This window comes from Astyanax mexicanus, chromosome 22, assembly GCF_023375975.1.
Source record: "Astyanax mexicanus isolate ESR-SI-001 chromosome 22, AstMex3_surface, whole genome shotgun sequence".
NCBI lineage: Eukaryota > Metazoa > Chordata > Actinopteri > Characiformes > Acestrorhamphidae > Astyanax > Astyanax mexicanus.
In genome coordinates, this window is record NC_064429.1 from 22,531,190 (window position 1) to 22,552,301 (window position 21,112).

The following is a 21,112-nucleotide window of genomic DNA, read 5'->3' on the forward strand; positions in this document are numbered from 1 at the left end:
TTTGTAGCTCCGCCCTCTCTTCCCAGGTGTTTCCTGTTTCTAGTCTGTGTCCGTTGGTATAAATAGTCCCCCTCTACTGGTTACCTTCGTCCGTGATTGTGCGTTGTTGACGTCAGTCAGGTTTCGTGATCCCCGTGTTTTCTCTGATCTGTTTCTTGTTTTTCTTTTATGTATGTTAATAAATGTAACTCGCACTTGCGTCCGCCTCTGCGTCCTCTCCCTGTTCCAGCTCCTGACAGAATCACGGACCAAAATATGGATGCAGCGAATAACTCTTTCCTGGGTTCCAGGTTAGCGATCCGGCGGATCCCTCTCTCCTCCAGCTTGCAGGTGGGGTGCCCCTCTTTAGAAGCCTCTACCAACCGTGGCCGGAGGAGGCGAAGAGGACCGCACGTTCCGGCTCTACCTGCACCGGCCGGCCCTGTACCAGCGGCTCTCACCCCGGCGGACGGCGGCAGCTCAGCGGTTCTCGCCCCGGCGGACCACGGCAGCTCAGCGGCTCTCGCCCCGGCGGACTCCGGCAGCTCAGCGGCTCTCGCCCCGGCGGACCCCGGCAGCTCAGCGGCTCTCGCCCCGGCGGACCCCGGCAGCTCAGCGGCTCTCGCCCCGGCGGACTCCGGCAGCTCAGCGGCTCTCGCCCCGGCGGACCCCGGCAGCTCAGCGGCTCTCGCCCCGGCGGACCCCGGCAGCTCAGCGGCTCTCGCCCCGGCAGCTCAGCGGCTCTCGTCCCGGCGGACCCCGGCGGCTCAGCGGCTCTCGCCCCGGCAGCTCAGCGGCTCTCGCCCCGGCCGTTCACGGCAACTCAGCGGCTCTCGGCCCGGCGAAATCCGGCGGCTCGGTTTTTTCCGCATCGGCGGGTGCGTGCGCTGCGCGCGCTCATGGACTATTTCACAGACCATTTGAACTACCCAGGACATTGCCTAGGATGGCCCCACAAACTGCTAAAACTTTTGCCAGTCCTAGCCTTCCCTCCATGTTGTTTGTTGTTCCTATGTGCATTCCAGTGTTAGTTCCTGTTACTGTTAGTATTCCTGTACCCCTGTCAAGTCATGTTATTGTGCCCATTCCAGTCACCGTGTTTATATCTATTCCTGTTAATGTATTGGTCCCGGTTCCCATGTCAAATCTCCTGTCAAGTCTTTTGTCCTGTCATTAGTCCAGTCTCTTGCGCTGTCCCCGGTCCCGTCCGTTTTTTTTTTTTCAGGCCTCTCTCTTCTGCCGGCTCCCGGGGTTTGGTTTTATGCGCCTCGGGAGCTGCGCATTAAGGAGTGGCTTCTGTCACGTTTTCATGTATTTCGTCTGTTTATTTACTCTCCTTGTGTTTATCCTGTGTCTCCTCCCCTGTGGCCTACCTGTTTTGTAGCTCCGCCCTCTCTTCCCAGGTGTTTCCTGTTTCTAGTCTGTGTCCGTTGGTATAAATAGTCCCCCTCTACTGGTTACCTTCGTCCGTGATTGTGCGTTGTTGACGTCAGTCAGGTTTCGTGATCCCCGTGTTTTCTCTGATCTGTTTCTTGTTTTTCTTTTATGTATGTTAATAAATGTAACTCGCACTTGCGTCCGCCTCTGCGTCCTCTCCCTGTTCCAGCTCCTGACACTTTGCACAAGGTGTGTTTCAATGTTCATTCCTACCTTACACCCCGTCAACAGTCTATTTTCACACCTTGCACCGGGAATTTAGTAAAAAATCTACACTGATGGGCGTGGTAGTCTGGAAGTGAGGTAATTTCTGGCCTGTTGGTAGTTTGGCTGAGGAAAACACAAGTGCTGTTAAGATATCAACGCGCCAAAGTCGGAACGGCAAGTGACACATTAATTGGTTTATTTTACATTATGCCCAAAACAAACCCATGAATAAATAAGAGAATTAGTTCATAACTTTTGCATCTTTCGAGCTGTGCAAGGCATATTTTTTGTGCCCTCATGTTACCAAAGACACACCAGCACATCTTGAAGACAAGCTGCGCAATCTGCAATTGAATGTTATAACTATAGATCGCTAAAATACATAAAATGCATGGGAATCTATCATATAGGGTACACCCAACTATCGAGTGTACTCTGCAAGGTTGAGCTAAGTGGATCTACAGATGTAATTTAAACTCATCAAAGATATTCACCAAATAATTATTTGAGTAAACTCAATCTCTGTGCACAGAAACATGCACTAGTCTAGAATATAGGAACTTCTTCCTGTATTTACTGTATTTACTCTATTGTTCCTGCCCCAATAATGTCTGACCAAGAATAGTTTGTTGTGATTGATTTTCAATCTGCTTAATGTGCTTTTCTTATGTGAAATCTTACCAACCCAAGGTTAAAATGCCCCCAAGTTAACTAACGCTAATCCAGAACAAACAAACTATAGCCTTTAGATGACAGTTTAGGTCTTCGCAGTTGCACACTGCCAACCAATTAGGGCATAGTAAACAGCTCATGCCACATGCCCCTCTTGCTTTTTGAGGAACAATGAGCATCCTGACCTCAGTTGTTGGCAAAACTATCTCAGACCATTTGCTCATTGACATGAAGACATCTCCTCAATGGACCATCCTCGGGCAGTCAAAGAGCCGGGCTGCCAGGTTCTTGGCTGCTCCATGGCCTCCTGGTCACTGATAAAGCTTTTGGCCTGACTCTGGCCAATATGTCCCGTGGTGGGCTGGCAGAAGATGAGGAGATCCTCGCAGGGTCTTTCATTATCAGTGTCAAGAGGCTTTGAAGAAGCTCTCAACGTGACCTCTGAGATGAGTGGAATCCTGGGTCTCTGTAAGATCCTCCTGCACAGGGCCTGGCATAAATAGAACAATCAGAAAAGTGACAGGAGTAAAACTCTTTTTCTTCCCTTCTGGCATGATGTGAATGTGTAGTATGGTGAAAATGGCTTGTCATTAGGAATATGTTAAGTGCTGTTTTTAACAGAGATGGATTCAGATTACCTGACTACTGTAGGTAACCTTCATTTAGGAATGTGAAATAGTGGAATAGTTTAGGTAATAATTTAGTGTACGGGGACATTTTGAGTTCATTGTAATGCCTTTAGGTTTTAGGAATGTACCAAAATTAAATTTGTTGGTCAAAACCAGACAGCATGAAATATATGAAAAAAAAACATATTTTTTCTTAGGTTTTCATTTATTTTCACCATTGCTGCATTTACAAGGAGAGCCTCGTTGAATATCAAAAGTGTTTTATCTGCCATTTTCAGCTATAAAACTTTAGCTTATCAATTCTTCACAATTAACTGGCCTAAATCCAGTTCTGCAAATTCAGTATTACGAGGGCTTTTTTAAGTCTAATTAACAGCTAATATAATATTTAAACTTGTACTCTGAAAATAGAGGTTTTGTAATTGGTTCTTGGCTTGGTACTGTTCTAGTAAATAAGATCAATTTTCGGCTGAATAACTTTGTCATAAATAAGAACTAGGCCTGTCCCAATACCTGATATATTGTGCCAGAATTTATTGCAATAAACATTTTTTTGTGCTGATGCAATAATAATATAATAAAATATCACATTAAAACAGTTATATCATCCTTAAGAGCAATGAACTTTATTTATTTAAAATATTTAGACAGAGGAACTAAAATTAAATAAAATTGAATCACTCTTTTTAAAAAACAAAGTTTTTAAAAAAAACTTTGTTTTTTAAAAATAGACTTTTTTAAAAGTCTATTTGGCAAGTGGATACAATGGGCAATATTGAGGTCATCAAAAATGATTCAAGCCATGGCCATGTTGGATAGATAAGTCAATGATAAGTTATAAGGCCTAATAAAAACTATATGGTTAATTAAGCTTTTCCAGAACTTAAAGACAGTACAAACTTAATTTTAAAAATAGATTAAAAAAAACTCTTGTTCTAAGCTCGTAACTGTCCTAATTTAGTGCCTTGAAAATATAGAATCTGTTACATTTTTAGATATAAAATATAAAAGTTGTAAGAAAGGCTCAAGAAAGGCTTTGAAGGTTGTGCTAATGATGCTGTTATTCATTTATTTTGTAAAATTATTAAACTTTTTAAATGCTTTATTGAGAGAGGAATTGTTACACAGGCTACATCATACTGTATAGGTAATCTAGAACAGAGAATCTGTGCAGTATGGTAGTTTTGCATCGGTGCTCTGATGTGTATGTGAGAGTAAGGAAGTTCCCAGCTCTAGGGGAGATTCAGGGCTGAATAGGAGGCTTTCCCCTCCACTGTCCATGCTTTGTCCCCCGCACCCCATGGTCCCGAGCAGCCGGCAGCCGCTAATCCTGTTTTGATAGCTTTCACTACACCCCCTCAGTGCAGAGCCGCCGTGCCTGCCACTCGTCATAAACAGACATTTACAATATAGACAGAATGTCAGAAAGTTAGAGCAGTTTATTACAGTGCTGGACTGCACAACACATCGTTTCAACATGTGGGTATGCAGTATAATAACATCACAGGGTCTGCAATGCCATGTAAGTCAAATTTAATTAAACGCTGCAACTTTTCCCCTGCTTGATGCAAAATGAACATTTTCCATACAGCACTAGTCAAACGTTTGGACTTCAGTTAACTTCATTGTTTTTATTATTTTCTGCATTGCAGATTAATACAAAAGTCATCCAAACTATGCAAAAGCACATATGGAACTATTTAGTAAACAGAAAAAGTGTTCAACAAACCAGAATATGTTTTAATATATTTTAGATTCTTTAAAAGTAGATCCTCTTGCTTAGACATAGACAGGTTTGCACATCTTGGCTGGATTTTCTCACTTGTCAGGAGTTAATTACTTAAATTTCTTGTCATCTTAATGTATTTTAGAGCATCAGTTGTAAAGTTGTGAAGAGGTAGAGGAGGTGAATACAGTGAATAGCTCTATTTAAATTATGTTCTAATCAATATTATGATTAACTAAAGAAAAAAAAGGCTTTAAGAAAGGAAGGTCAATACGTTTATACGAAAACATTTCAAGAACTTTAAAAGTATCCTCAATTGCTGTGGCAAAGACCATCAAAAAAGTTACGATAAAACTGGCTCTCATCAGGACTGCCCCAGGAAAGGAAGACCAAGGGCTCTATTTTATCGTTCTATAGCGCATTGTTACATTGTGCATCACACAGCTAGATTTAGGGTGTGTTGATGTGTCTTTGGTATCGTAAGGGCGTGAAAAATATGCATTGCGCGGCTTGAAATGCGCAAAGCGCATGTACAACCATGCCCATAAGCATTGATATATTCCTAAACTCTAATGTTATTTTAATGGCATGGGTACAAGGTGTGAAAATAGACTTTTTGCAGGGAGTAAGATAGCAACAAACATTGTAACTCACCTTGCACAGAGTGTACGATAGAGCCCAACTCTGTTGCATGTAGTTCAGTTCAACTGCAGTTTGAAACCAAAAATAAAAAAATATACAATGTACTTAACACATGAACCTTTAGCTATGAAAATACCCTTAATAATGGTACCACTATGATTAGGAGATTGCCGGTTCGAATCCTGTTCATGTAGCTTGCCATCAGCTGCCAGAGCCCTGAGAAAGCACAGTTTGCTTTGCTCTTGCTATGGGCTGGTAGATGGTGCTCTTTTCCCTCATCCCTCCAAAGGGTGATGTGGATCAGCACAAGGCATCTGTGAGCTGATGTATCTGAACCGAGTCGCTCCGCTTTCTTCCGAGTGCACTGTGATGCTACTCAGTAATGCTGCATCAGAGAGGCGGGGTCTGACTTCACAAGTACCCTCCTGGTATTGGGGCATCAGTAGTGATAGGGGTAATCCTAATATGTGGGTTTTGTAATTGGCCTTGTAAATAGGGAAATAGGAAATTAGAAGTCAAATTATTACAAAATATCTATTGAAAGGAGCTTTAAAATAAAATGGTTATAATATGTAATCACCACATGTTCCTCTCCATCTTTTCAGTCACTGACTTGCTTTTTCTCTCTTACACAAATGTACACACACACACACACATATACACACACACCATATTGCGATAAATTATCAGTAAATCCTTTCCATGCTTACGGCTGCTGTTCCTACATTCACTTATACAATAAAAGTCCTCCACAATCTCCCGGGCTCAGCCTGACGCTACAGAAAAGAACTTTACTCTAATCTAGTGTGGCACCTTGATTGATGAAGCCCCCTCTGCTCCGAACACCCTGGCGGCCCAAAATACCCTAAATGATCCACCAGAAATGGAACATATGAAGAAGTGGATCTTTCCAGGCTTCCAACTTTCCTAAGCAATCTCCCTTCTGGTGTAAAAAATAATAATTAAGAAAGAAAACAAAAATGACTTCATGCTGTGTATTTCTCAACCCTGTAATTTAGTGCAAATATCCGCAAAAAAAATCCGCAAAAAAAAAGAATGATGCGGAGAAAAGGGAGAAGGACACACGATGTGGTCATCTGTACCAAACGGAGAGCATGACCAAAGGGATGCCCACAAATGGGCACGGACACGCCCATACGCTGTTTGTTTTGTTAGCCATGACAACTGCTCATAGGCTAGCAAATTCAAACGGTTTAAATGAGAGGGGACGGCCTGCTGTACTATAAAACATGCAAACACACACACTTAAAACACTCACTGGCACATCAGGGAGCTATCAGCATCCTCTTCACAAAGCAGTAAACACACTAACCACTGTCCACAATCTGCAGCTCATCTTCAAACAGCAGTGGCATCAGAAAGCCCGGCGAAGGAGGCCTTGACGTGAGCCCAGCTATGACCAGATCTTCCCTTAATGCTTGATGGAGCTCAGAATCCATTAGGATCAGTCTGTGAGACTCTGGACATGATGGTTTAAACACTCCAGCTCTGTGTCAGCAACTGTATGATGCACAGCACTGTATGAATATGAGTATGAGTTCCAAAACTGTGCCTAAACTTCTCCACTGTTAAATATTTAAAACTACATTTAGTCGCACACATTAGACCTGTTGATTTATGACACGCTATTTCTGCACTGACAGATGCTTTGCACCATAATTGCCGTTTCTCAAGTTATACTGTAATATACTGTAAATAGAATCACTATTTAGTTTATGGTAGGAAAATCTGTATATACTGTCATTTCTGTTGGAAGTTCAGACTTTATTTTTTATTATGGACAGAAGAAAATATTGATATATTGAAGTATCACGATACTCTGTCTGACAATACTGTATCGACTTTAAGAAACACAGAATTTATTGTTCTTTATTAGTAGTTTACATGTAAAGATTGGTGTCAGACAGTGTTTAATTTAGTGTTGAGTTTATTCTGCGCCCACTAGACAGATAGCAGTATTGTACTATGTTATTAGATTCCACTGTCCCACTGACTGGATGATATGCAAACTTTTCTTTCATTCAAATTTTATAAATATGACGAATTTGAATAGAATCACCCTGGCACCATCCCTGACCCTTCAATCCACCCACTAGATCAGTTAAATTATTTGACCGAAATTATTTCAGTCTGCTGGTTGAGCACCTCCGACAGACTTTGTCTGAAGGAGGGACCTGTACCTACTGTTTTGTGATTCTACCACAGCTAAGCATGGACTAGCTTGTCTGTGTTTCACCATCTAGCGGAGTTTAACCCTAACAGTACTGCTAGTGTGGTAAACACTCTTGATCATCTAAAACATGGCATAATCAGCAACAGCTTATTCGCATAAATGTTACAGAGCCCTTAAAACTCTCATTCAATCGATTTTCATTCATTTGTGGTCTCTAGTATGAATGGATGCCATGTGAGCTGTTTTTTTTTATATATTTTGAAGTGCTGCGGTGATCCGGTAAAAAGCTGCTAAAGTCTGGTGGAGGAGTGGACGGGGATAAACGATTTTCAAATTTTGGAATTACCTTATTTTTTATTACCTCTGATTGGCTAACCGCATTGTGAGGCAGCAAGACAGACAACAGTTAGAAGAGTTTTAAAACAAAGACATTTTTACACTAATACCAGTCTTTGCAATGTCATATGTTACTTTACAACATGTGTAATGCCCTGCTAAGTGCATTTCAGCCACTGAACAAGTCTTAGAGTCTCTGTAAAACGCAAACTCCACCGGAGATCCTACGTAAACCTAATTACTTACACAGATGTGGGTAGTCCAAGTCCAGAAAGTAGAGCCGCCCAGGATTTTTACTTTTTGAACCTGGACTTTTACTTTTAACACCTTTGATGAACTCATTCAGTGTCAAATTCAGATGTGCCTATTGCTGACACAAATGTGCAAATACATGCACATAGCTTGTTCAGTCCTTTTAGAGCAGTATTGCCAAGCTGTTGTGATCTTTATATAGAACCAATTGATTTTTATAAAGAACCATTTTAGGGGTGTTCCAAAGGACATTTGCTACTGGATCCGTCCAATGTTTTTAAATTAATAATATTCAGTATTGGTAAAAAATAGAATTTCTTTCTCCTAGGCTGTCTCTACAGTCTAGATGTGTATTTTGTGTTTTGAGCCACCCCTAAGGGACATGCTTTACACTTGCTTTTCTGGACAAGCTGAGAGATAAGAAAACATCACTGGAACTGGAAGAAGAATGTCTTTTGTAGTAGAATATTATATTACATATTATATTCTACTATATTATGCTTTACAGTTTTCACAAGTGACACCATTCTCTTTATGACATATTAGTGGAGAATTGCCTTAATTTTGAAGCTGTTATTGAAGCTGTTAAGTACAAAAATTAAGACATTGACAGGCACAGGAGCTTGTAGGATATTTACAGACTAGCTGATGAAAGAAGATCATTGGTCAACCCCATTGATGCTAGTTTGTTCTCATGAGCTTGGTGGGTCACACGGCTCTCAGTCTAAACTCTGTTTCTGTTTGTTTTTGTCTCTGCAGGAATGCCAGGGCTCCTGGCTCTAGCTGGCTTGCTCCTGGTGCTCCTGATCCCCAGTGCCAGGCCAGAGTCGGCGGAGCTGAGGTTCCAGGGGCAGACAGAGTTCGTGGTGAATGAGAGTAGCAGAGCAATAGTGAGGCTGGTGGTGGAGAGGGTGGGAGACCCCATCAACGTCACCGCTCTTGTGCTGGTAAGCATTTCACATGCCTCTTGTTGATGATGTGCTCATAGGGTACCATTTACTTTGGTGCATTTCAGTTTATTTGAAAATTACATTGTTCAGATTATCAAACAGACTTTAATATCAGAGAAGATAATGTGAGTAAATAGAAAAAGCAGTTTTTAAATGATAATTTCATTTATTAAGGGGAAAAAAAGCAATCCAAACCAACATGGCCCTAGGTAAAAATGAATTGCCCTCCCCAGGAATTAACTGTGATTAACCACAATTTATGGAAAGCGGAATTTAATTTAATAACCACGACCAGGTCTGATTACTTTGAGACCTGTAGGTCCATCTTACATTTGACTACATACATATTGATGATCCCCAGGACTTTAGGACTTTATTCTGTGGACTGACGATACAAAGTATAGTATCCTTTTTCGTTACATCTGAAAAAGGATACTATACTGAAAGTCAAACATGGTGGTGGAAGTGTAATGGTCAGCGGCTGTTTTTCTGCTTCAGGGCCTGGACAACTTGCCGTAAATCCTAAAAAAAATCCTGAAGAAGACTGTCTGTCAACCAGCTTGTAAACTTAAGCTCAGGCGTACTTGGGTTCTGCAGCAGGACAATGATCCAAAGCACACCAGCAGGTCCACCTCTGAATGGCTTAAAAAAAAAGAAAAAAAAGCTAAAGTCTGATTAAGATGCTGTGGCATGACCTTAAACATGATGTTTATGCTTAAAAACCTTCCGATGTGGCTGAATTAAAATAAATTCGGCAAAGATGAGTGAACCAGAATTCCTCCACAGAGATGTGAAAGACTCATTGACAATTTTCTCTAATGCTTGATTGTAGTTGTTGCTACCAAAAGGAGGCACAACCAAGTTACAGGTGCAACTAAAAAAAATAGAATATCATTGACAAGTTACTGTATTTTAGTAATACAGTTTAAAATGTGAAACTCATTTATCATATAGTTATTAAGTGTTTATTTTATTATTTTATCAATAAAAACGCATAAATCAGTGTAGCAGAAAATCAGAATATTATATAAGTCCAATTGGTACTTTTGGCAGTGTGGGCAGTGTGCCAAGTCCTGCTGGAAAATAAAATCCACATCTTCATAAAAGTTGTCAGCAGAAGGAAGCATGAAGTGCTGTAAGATTTTTAACACAGTGGACCAACACCAGCAGATGACATGTCTCTCCAAACCCTCACTGATTGTAGAAACTTCACACTAGACCTCAAGCAGTTTGGACTGTGTGTCTCTCCACTCTTCCTCCAGACTCTGCTCTCCTTGATTTCCAAAAGAAATGTAAAATTTACTGATGATCAGTGATGGTTTTCAATGATATTGGAATGATATACTAATTTTTGGAGATGCACCAAAATTGTATTTGGTTTCGAGGGCAAACACTTTGTCACATAGAGCCAAGTTGGTTTGGATAGATTTAAAGGTTTGTTCTTTGTGAAATAGTATAGGTCTCTCTTGAGTTGTATATGGATGCTGCATATGAAACTGTTTCTCAGCTTCTTTTGTCTAAAGTAGCTAGTGAGAAAAAGAAAATCCTCAGAAAAACAAGTTGATCAGGAAAGTCGGAGTAGAATGGGGGGTTCGTAGGAAGGGGGTGGGCAAATTGTGTCTTTCTTCAGAGACCAGTAATTCAGTGATCTAAAGCAGGGCTAATTAGAAACACCTGAGCACTTTTTCACAAAAAACAGCTCACAAAAATTAATGAAAAAAAGATGGAATGAGACCTTTAATAAATTAAATTATCATTAAAAAAACACTTTTTTATATTTTTACTCAGCTTAGCTTATTGCCCAGCTCTATCTACAAACATAAACTTTGTTAATACTGTTGACAAATTGACATACTGACATACATAAACCCAATCTGTACAGCAGCTCTTTGTTTAGAGACTGAATTTGTTGACGTGACTCTCACACAAGTTCTCACAATTAGCCTCCAGCTTGATGTAAGACATCACCCAGCATCACTGTGTTCAACTGTGTTAACCAGATGTGCCCTAACTGGAGGGTGGATCTCCACACTCAAACATCTGGCCGCTCGGAAATCGCTAACTCATCGCCGCGCACATCTGCGCACGATTAGCGTAGCGGGCTAGCACTGCCTACTGCTCAGCAGACAGCGCTAACTGTCACGCTACGTGTTGCAGTGTAGCACTTCAATCAGACGACCCCCACGGTGGTGTGAAGGGAAGATCTATGAGCTTTTTTGTTGTGGCTTTCAGTGGGTGGCATGAATGCGAGGGGTAACGATGGGTAATTGTCATTCGGACGGGTCTGTTGTATACAGAGGAAGTGCGGGAGTGGCAGCGGATTTCCCGTACTCTGTTTGCGGTTTTAGTCTGGAGCTATTGTGAGGGTCACACATTAAAAAACATAAATCACTCTAATGTGGTTTGCCTTAATAAAATATTGTGAACATTTATAGATCATTAAATATGATTCTAAATCAATATTATGGTAAAGTATATGTCAAAATGTTGGACACAACAACTTTTTCAATAGATGTTTTTACTGTTTTGTACACTTAAGACTAAAATTCTCATAATCAAAACTGTAAAACATAAATTTACAGATTTATTCAACATGCTCTTATTGATCTACATGATTTTATTTATTGTTAACATTCAGTTTTATTACAGAAAGATGCTGGCTCTACTTTGCTTTCGTTTTAATTTAAGAGAGAGATAATTGAGAATTCATTTTTCTTTATTTTACATCAGGAAAAATCAGAAAACATATTTAATAGAAGCTTCAATGACTCTTTATTGTTTTACAGTACCAAAAGTGTGTCAAAATTTGGACACACCTCTTCTCATTCAATGTTTTCAAAAAAGTTTTCTTTTTATGATTTCTTAAATTGTAAATGTAATAAAATCACCTCAAATCACCATCTCAGTTGATCAGGTTTAGATCAGGCGATCGTGGAGAACAAACTATTTTTTTTTTTACTGTTTACTATGTAATTCAGTTAAATTAAATTCAATTGTTCTAAATATGAATTAGAACCTCATATAACATTTGTATTAAATCAGGTGAAATTTGAAGTCATGCTTTAAATTTACATTTTTTGATAAAAGTAAAATTTTATGGTTTAGCTTTTTAAAAACATATTTTCAGGAGAGTAACTTTAAATTCTCCAGAGAACAATTGAAGCATTTTCTGCTCTGTTGAGGTCTGGGATTGCAGCATATCGTTGTTGTCCAATGAAAAACAAATATCTCTATTTCTGTTGATTTTTAGTTTACTACAATTCTAACAGTTTGAACAGATAAACTGTCCCCATACACTGTGCCAGAATTTCTTATGAACGGACCAATAGAAATACTTCAAAATGACCTGAAATAAACTTTTATTACATTGACTTCCATTGAAAGTTTAGAAGTTTTTTTTTTCTCTCTCCTGTAAAGTTGCTGTTTTGGAGATACTTGTTTTTCATTGGACAACGACAACATTTACCTGATTTTCAGAATGGTTTCTTCTTCCCAATAAAGGGGTTTAAAATTCTCATGGGTCTGAATTTGAAGCGCAAACTAGACTTGGACTGCTGCTGAGTCTGAAACACAACACGTTTATGCCGGAATGGTAATAAATAATAAATAAGTAATAAGGTACCACTTTAAAATAAGACTACCTTTATAAAGGGTTTATAAATGGTTTACAATTAGTTTATTAATTGTTACTAATTAGGTTGTAAATGCCTTATAAATCATTAATAATCAGTTATAACACATACATAGAAAGGGCAACAAAGACCTGTTGTTTGCCAAATAGTGAACCCACAGCCGTTTGTATTGTTGCCCTCTCTATGTATGTGTTATAACTGATTATTTCTTTTATTATTTTTTAAGCCATTTACAGCCCAATTAGTAATCATTATTAAACCAATTGTAAACCATTCATAAACCCTTTATAAAGGCAGTCTTACTTTAAAGCGGTACCAGATATAATAATAATTTCGCTATTTTGAATGCAGCTTTGGGCTATATAACATTGAGAAAGACAACCAGAGATAGCAAGAGGAAGAAGATTCAGCAGAGAGAGTTTGGAAACTTAGAAAATGAAGTCTGAGATTTAGTGAGAAAAATCTGCCTGATTTCAGTTTAAAACACCACACAGTGTCATCCCTCAAGTTCGACTATGCTCTCTAGGCAATGTCAGTCTCAGGTCGACTAGGATCTCTGGAATAGGCTCAGGGGTGTCCAAACTTTTTTTGTTGGGGGCCAAAAGGAGAAATATATTTGAAGTCATGGGCCACACTCTGTAATAAAACAAATAATGAAATATACCACTTTAAATAATACTTTTTTCCTGATTATTTTATTTACACACCATTTTACTTGACTTACTATCTTTATCTTTGACAGTGTTGTGTAAACAAAGATTTTTCAAATTGATGTTTAATTTCATGATGTCTCTTAGTATTAAACTCCTTAATTACGGCAACTTTTAGACTTTTTGGCCGTTTTTCTGCGCTAGAAATGCGCACCCTCTCCACTTTTAGACTCTTTGGCCCGTTTTGTCTGCGCTAGAAATGCGCACCCTCTCCGCTTTTAGACTCTTTGCCCCGTTTTTCCGCGCTAGAAATGCGCACTCTCTCCGCTTTTAGACTCTTTGGCCCGTTTTGTCTGCGCTAGAAATGCGCACTCTCTCCGCTTTTAGACTCTTTGGCCCGTTTTGTCTGCGCTAGAAATGCGCACTCTCTCCGCTTTTAGACTCTTTGGCCCATTTTTCTGCGCTAGAAATGCGCACCCTCTCCGCTTTTAGTCTCTTTGGCCCGATTTTCTGCTCTAAAAATGCGCACCCTCTCCGCTTTTAGACTCTTTTTCCCTTTTTTTCCATGCTAGAAATGCGCACCCTCTTATAAAAACCTGCTTAACAGCGGGCCAACTTTCATTCTATTTCTAAAATACCTCAGTGGCCGCTCCAAAAAAGGAAACGGGCCGCAAATGGCCCACGGGCCGTAGTTTGGACACCCCTGCTTTAGATCAAACAGTCTTAAAGACATGGAAAAGCATACAAAACATTCAGTAAAATGTGTCAGATGTTTGTCTGTTCAATATGTGTCTGTATTCATTTATTTACAGCCTGTTTCTGTTACTGTGTTGATTGGTGTCTGATCTGTTTACCCGCGCTGCTTGTATCTGCTTACTGAAAGCCTGGATGTGCAATAATGAATGGATCTTTGATGAAATAGGATGTGACAGTAGTTAAAGTGTGGTTTGTGGTGATGCAGCTGCAGGGTGAGGACACTGGAGACTTTGAGGCCACCACCGCAGCTGCTTTCCTCCTGTCCTCCGAGACCAGCAAAACCATCTTCATCGCCGTCAAAGACGATGACCTACCCGAGGCTGACGAGACCTTCACGTTCAACCTCCGACTCCAGGTAATATCTGAGCATTACTGTACATACTGTAGGTCTGCATAGTGCTTCTTCTTGTATACAGCTCTGTAAAAAATACATATTTAAAAATGTTAAGTTTCTGTGATTTTAGTAAATTGAAAACCTCTGGTTTATATATAAGAGGAAGATGGATGATCACAAGCTATCAAACCAAGCTGAACTGCTTGAATTTTTGCACCAGGAGTGGCATAAAGTTATTCAAAAGCAGTGTGTAAGACTGATGGAGGAGAACATGCCAAGTTCCATGAAAACTGTGTATTCTTTGCATTATCTAAGGTCTGAAAACTCTTTTTTTGTTATTTCAGCCATTTCTTGTTTTCTGCAAATAAATGCTCTAAATGACAATATTTATATATTTTTATATAGTCATTTTTATTCTGGAAATGTATAACAATACAAATTACAAAGTAGTCACAATTAAATACTTAAAAAGTCCCTTTCCCATGATTATACTCCACCCACCTATTTACCTCCCTTTGTAAGTCGCTTCTCCCAAATTTAATGTAATGTAATGTAATGTAATGTAATCCTACATAAAGTACCCCTTGACAGGTCCTATCCCACCCTTCATGCCCCACCCCACCCCACCATGCCCCACCATAGCATCTTATTTCAATAATAATAATAATAAAAAGTTAATAAAAATAAAATAAATTAATAACAAACAAATAAGGAAAAAGGGAAATAAAAAAATGGGGAGGAGTTTTATAAATTTAATGTTGTGTATATAGGTTAAAATAGGTGCCCAAATAGTAAAGAATAATTAAGTTTTCCTAGAGCCCCTAAGGGAATATTTTTTTTTCAGACTGAATAAATTGCATCAAATCTCTGAATGACAATATTTTTATTTTGAATTTGCAAGAAATGTTGTCTGTAGTTTATAGAATAAAAAAAACAATGTTCATTTTACTCAAACATAAACATAAACATAAATAGCAAAATCAGAGAAACTGATTTAGAAACTGAAGTGGTCTAAATATATGCTGTATATCTTTAAATTGTTTGAAGGAAAAATTAAAACATTACAATCATCTTTTGTCATGTTATGCTGCATTGTCTTGAAGTTCAGACAAAATAGAAATTGTTACCCATAACTATCCATATAGAATGGATATCAGCTATAATGTCTAATTGCTATAATTGTGTAATTAATCATGTAATTACTTTCAGATCTACTAAATGAGGTATGAGAATGACTTCTAAAGGGCTGAAGATGAACTGACAGTGTAAAATGAAGCACTGTCAGCTGTGGTTGCCATTGCTCTTCATGGGAGGTCTGCAATATGGATCATTTCTTTCTTTAGATTGGTACACATATGTTTGTGTTTTCTTTTTTTTCATCCTATTTTATTTTTTTTGGACCACCCCCTCAAACCTCTGAGCTATCTCCCCTCCGAGCACTTGTGCTCTTGTCCCAAACAGAAGAACCCGTCGGCAGTTCTTCAGAAAATACGGGCTTGATGGCGGTGACTGCAAGCGCTCCTCAGCTTTTCAGCCCCGGCCAAAGGCCTCCTAAGCCCTGGCGTGCCCTTTGATGTCTTCTGTAGACCCTTTTTCAGGCTTAGGCCGGCCCACTGCAGCGGCAAGAGTGCATTAAGAGTCACCTTTGTGAGCGGAAAGCCACTGTGACAAGCACACACTCTCCTGACCATAGGATTAAAGAGAACTTATGCAAAGGGAGACACTATAAGAGAAGCACTGGTGGAGAACTAAGCTGAAGAAGATAAGAAAGTACCTAAGAAGTTTCATCTGTAGTCACATAAAAAAAAATTATCCCAAAACTTGTCTGGGTCTTGCCACAAGAGGGTGTAAAGGTGCTTTCCCCACTGACCTATAAAAAGGCTTTCAGAGGCTACTGTTGGCTAGTGTTCCTCCTGGTGAAAGCTCATCTCTATCCTCCTGTGTTGTTTAAATAGCAACAATGCTGGTAAATAAAACTACTCAGATGGGCGTGGTGGTCTGTAAATGAAGTGGGTTTAAGTTTGGCGTATTGCTATCTTGGCAAAAAAAAAAAAAAAAGTTGTGCCACTGACTGAAAACAACCTAGACAGATGTCAGCAGACACCCAAAACATAACTAAAACATAATTAATTTAAGTTTTGAGGCCATACTAGGTGTACTTTTTCCATTGTTACGATAGCAAAGACATGCTGACACCCCCTAAATCAAGATACACTGTGCATCGTTGATAAATTGCCTAAAGATGCCTGAATTAAAATCAGGAACATCTGTGCTGTGATGCTCTTTGCTATCTTACATCCCGTCAACAGTCTAGTTTCACGTCTTTGCCCGCATTGTTACAATAGTGTTTGAGTTTAGGAACACGTCTGGGTCTTGACCTTTGCCCACTGCCCTATTAAAAAGGCTCTCTGAGGCTACTGTTGCAGTGTTCCTCTTGGTGAGAGAACGTTGACTGCTTGACTCCAGCCTCCACTGCACACTGCACAAAGCCGAATGGCCGTTCAACATTTCAAACAGCCATCATCAAGTTTGTTGGCAGTGGTGTTGTAAACTTCAATCATGAACTTCTACGAAACATATGGAACCGTGTCATCTTTAGCCTTAAATCAAGGTTCTGGTGTGTCTGGGCCGAGGCCCCTGGTCACCATAGTGCCATCAGCTGCTGTCAGGGTTTGATTAATGATGTTAGGTGTCAGCTTCTTGGTCAGCTTGTCTGCTGTTGACAAATGAGCCTCAGGCTGGCATAGAGAGGACAGAGGAGAGGCACTTGAAGAGGCAAAGGTCTACTGGCACCATCAGCATGGACTTGCTATCTGGAAGTGATTGGTTCAGAATGTTATCTGACAGCTCTGCTCTTTTGGTTTTATTTCATAACTTTTGGACACTCAATAGTTATGTATATTTTAGAGAAAAGATAGAAATTAACTCATCACTATTCATTTATCCTTTAACACTGTTGCTGAGCTTTATTTCCACATATTTATTACATGGAGATATCCTTTATTGTTTTTAGTGTCAATAGTATCTTTTAGTATCAATAGTATATTTGGACAAACGCGTCTGCCAAATGTAATGTACTGTAATGATTAATTAAGAGAATTAGTACACGCCTTTAGCGCATTTCAAGCTATGCAATATGTACGATACCTATACGATACCAAAAACAAACCGACACGTGTCAAAATCCAGCTGTGTGATGCAGAATTGACAGATTCCTAAAATTTAGCCCTTTGTCTTTATTTGTTAATTAGTTTAATTCTCTCCTCTACCTTCTTCTTTCTCCTTTTTATCTCTCTATATCTTCTCTCTCAATTTCTGAGGGGTTGCATTTATTAGGGAAATCTTTCTCATGAAAATGAGTCAAAATCTGTATTCACACATTGTGAACAGTTATAAATTAGATAAAAATATGTTTTAGGAGCATGTATAATATTGTCCAGCTCTTTTCTCTGGTCCGTCTGTCAGGTGGGGGGGGTTGGGGGGGGGGTGAGTGGTGTTGGGGTTGAGCCGGGCCTCAGTCACGGCCGGCAGCAGGAGCTGATTGAGCGTGTGTGTTCTGTGTTTGAGTGACCGCTGCAACAAGAGCTCAGCGCCTGAAAGAGGCTGAAAGAAAGCTCTGTTACAGCTGCTAAAAGCCCGAGTGAATGAGGGGCTGAACACAGGGTCCGCACGGGGGTTAAGCTCAGAGCCCGTTATTATCTGTTCTCCTCTCTGGAGGATTTACTCCTCTTTATTCTTCTTCTTCTTCACTGTTTCTCTGTCTCTGTCACACACACACACACACACACACAAAACCACACATCTGTTCTCTGTTCTTCTGTATCCAGGTGTAATTTGTCCTGTAATACCGTCCCAGAGTTTTGGTACCTGTGGAAACTAGAATGAACAAGCTCTCCTCTTGGGAGGATAATAATATTAATAGCAGTTATACAGTATCCAGTATAGATTTATTGATTTAATTAATCAGTACTTAATGATTTTTAATTCATGCTGGAGAAATCTGGAAACTTTGGAGATTTGTTCTTCTAACTAGTTTAAAATGTACAGCTATGAAAAAATAAGAGACCACTTCAGTTTGTGAATCAGTTTCTTTGATTTTGCTATTTATAGGTATATATTTGAGTAAAATGAACATTGTTGTTTTATTCTATAAACTACAGACAACATTTCTCCCAAATTCCACATAAAATATTGTCATTTCGAGCATTTGTTTGCAGAAAATGAGAAATGGCCGAAATAACAAAAAAAGATGCAGTTTTCAGACTTTTGAAAGAGCTTTCAGACCTCAAATAATGCAAAGAAAACAAGTTTATATTCATAAAGTTTTAAGAGTTCAGAAATCAACATTTGGAGGAATAATCCTGTTTTTTAATCACAGTTTTCATGCATCTTAGCATGTTCTCCTCCACCAGTCTTACACACTGCTTTTGAATAACTTTATGCCTGCACTCCTGGTGCAAATATTCAAGCGGTTCAGTTTGGCTTGATGGCTTGTGATCATCCATCTTTTTCTTGATTACATTCTAGATGTTTTTAATTTGGTAAAAGAAGAAAACTCAAAGAAACTCATCATTTTTAGGTGGTTTCTTTTTTTCCCAGAGCTGTTTCATCTGTTTTTTTCTTTGAAAATAAGAAAATCTTAAAAAAAGAAGTACTGTATAGTACCAGTCAAAGTTTTTTTTCGTTATTTTAAAACCTTCTACACTGGCATTCAAACTTTAAAGAAAAGAAAAAACTTATGGAACTATGATGAAACTGGCCCTCATCAGGATCACCCAAGGAAAGGCAGACCAAGAATTATCTTTGCACAGGATACGTTCATCAGAGTTACCAACAAGCCTAAGAAACTGCAGATTAACAGAAACCCAGGATCAGAGCTTATCTACCTCTAATGGAGATGCAAGTTTTTTATGTGACATGAATCACTCTTCTTTTCTCTATGCATTGTATTTCTCTATCTCTTTATTTTATTTTATTATTTATTTATAAACAGTTTTTAAACTGTATTATACTCACAGAAGTGCTGGGGAATAGAACATTAAATATTACCCAATGTATCACCCTAAATATGATAATTAATAAAAAACTTGATTACGATTAAAGATCAAACATATTGTCATTTTACTGTATTATTAATGGTTTAAATTTTTATTTCAAGAATGTAATGCTGAATGTCGTTTTTTAAACAGTTTATGATTAATAATTACCCATCAGCCCAAACTCAGTAACAGCAACCACCAGTAAACACACACTGAGCAAAACAGCATAATAAATAAAGGATAAAAATAGTATCTCAGTGATGTGATGTGTTATTATGACAGCAAATTACACATACAAAAAAGGCAAAGCTAAAGCAGTGTCTCATTAAATCATGTTTCATGTGTCATGTTTGTTAATAAATCATGTTTTTCGATGTCTGAAAGCATGTTATTATATCATGGCTCTGATGGTTTGACAGCTGGCACAGTTTCACGCATTCATGTCTGTGTTTTTCAGCGCTCGTCTAATGGCGTGACTGTGGGGACCCCAAACACAGCCACCATCACCATCCTGTCCAACGACAATGCCTTTGGAATCATATCCTTCAACTCAGTAAGACACTGATTACTGTTATGTAGTTTTTTTTGTGATTTCTTTGGCCGCTGTTCAGATTTAGCAGATTTAGTTTGGTTTAATTTGCAGTAACATAAAAGCAAATCTGTCTACTTTAATATGGATGACATTATCAGCGCTATTACAGTGTTTAAGCAGAGAAAACTACTGAATTTATAATTAAAACTAGACAATAGGGAGCAATCAGTGGTCCTGTGGTCTAAAGCGCTTGCACTATGATCGGGAGATTGCTGGTTCGAATCCTGGTTATGCAGCTTGCCATCAGCTGCCGGAGCCCTGAGAGAGCACAATTGGCCTTGCTCTCTCTAGGTGGGTAGATGGCACTCTCTCCCCTCATTACTACTAGAAACTGAGTCGCTGCGCTTTGCTTTGAGTGCGCTGTGATGCTACTCGCTAACTCTGCATCAGCAGTAGTTTGAAAAGAGGCGGTGGCTGAGTTTGATGTATTGGAGGAGGCATGTGCTAGTCTTCACCCTCCTGGTGTTGTGGCATCACTAGTAATAGGTGGGTGGAAAAAATGGCATAGCTAAATTGTGGAGAAAAGTAGACCATAAATCTGTTTTGTTGCCGATTTAAAGTAAATAAAACCTTTTTATTTGATTTATAAATAATATTTCAATAGTGTTCAACATGCTTGTCTGTTCACATGGACAGTTCTTGCCAGACACCACCGGTCACAATCATTAGTACGCACTGCACTACACATCTGACACTGTGGGTCGAATGTTAATTACCTGCACAAGTTTGGAAATAGAATATTCCATTCATCTGGCACCAACTATATCGGGCCTCACTCAAACTCTGATCATATATGTTGCCTTGCCATGAGCTCAAAGGTTCAGCCAGTGTTCAGCCTCACTAACAAGATAACACCTCACAAAGAAATAATAGCAATCTTAACCACTTTGGGCCCTATCGTTGCAATGCAATTTTTTTACATTGATTGGTGTGGTGCTCTGGAAATTAGGTGTTTTTAGGTGTATTTAAGACGTATTGCTACATATCTTGTCAACAGACTGACTAAAACCCTGACAACAGTCATCAGTCCGACGATCATTCCTATCCTGCTCTCTTAGCGCGCCTACATCCTGCTCTTTACACAC

General features: G+C 39.3%; 1 protein-coding gene across 4 annotated transcripts in view; it reads left to right on the forward strand.

Annotated features, from left to right (window-relative positions):
• adgrv1 (adhesion G protein-coupled receptor V1) overlaps positions 1-21,112 on the forward strand; it is a 252,872-nt gene that overhangs the window by 16,684 nt on the left and 215,076 nt on the right. For all 4 annotated transcript variants that reach the window (XM_049470643.1, XM_049470644.1, XM_049470645.1 and 1 more), the window contains exons 2-4: positions 8,834-9,021; positions 14,268-14,417; positions 19,893-19,988. In XM_049470643.1, coding sequence (XP_049326600.1) covers positions 8,836-9,021; positions 14,268-14,417; positions 19,893-19,988 — 432 coding nt within the window. In that variant the 5' untranslated portion in view covers positions 8,834-8,835. The remainder of the gene's footprint in view (positions 1-8,833; positions 9,022-14,267; positions 14,418-19,892; positions 19,989-21,112) is intronic.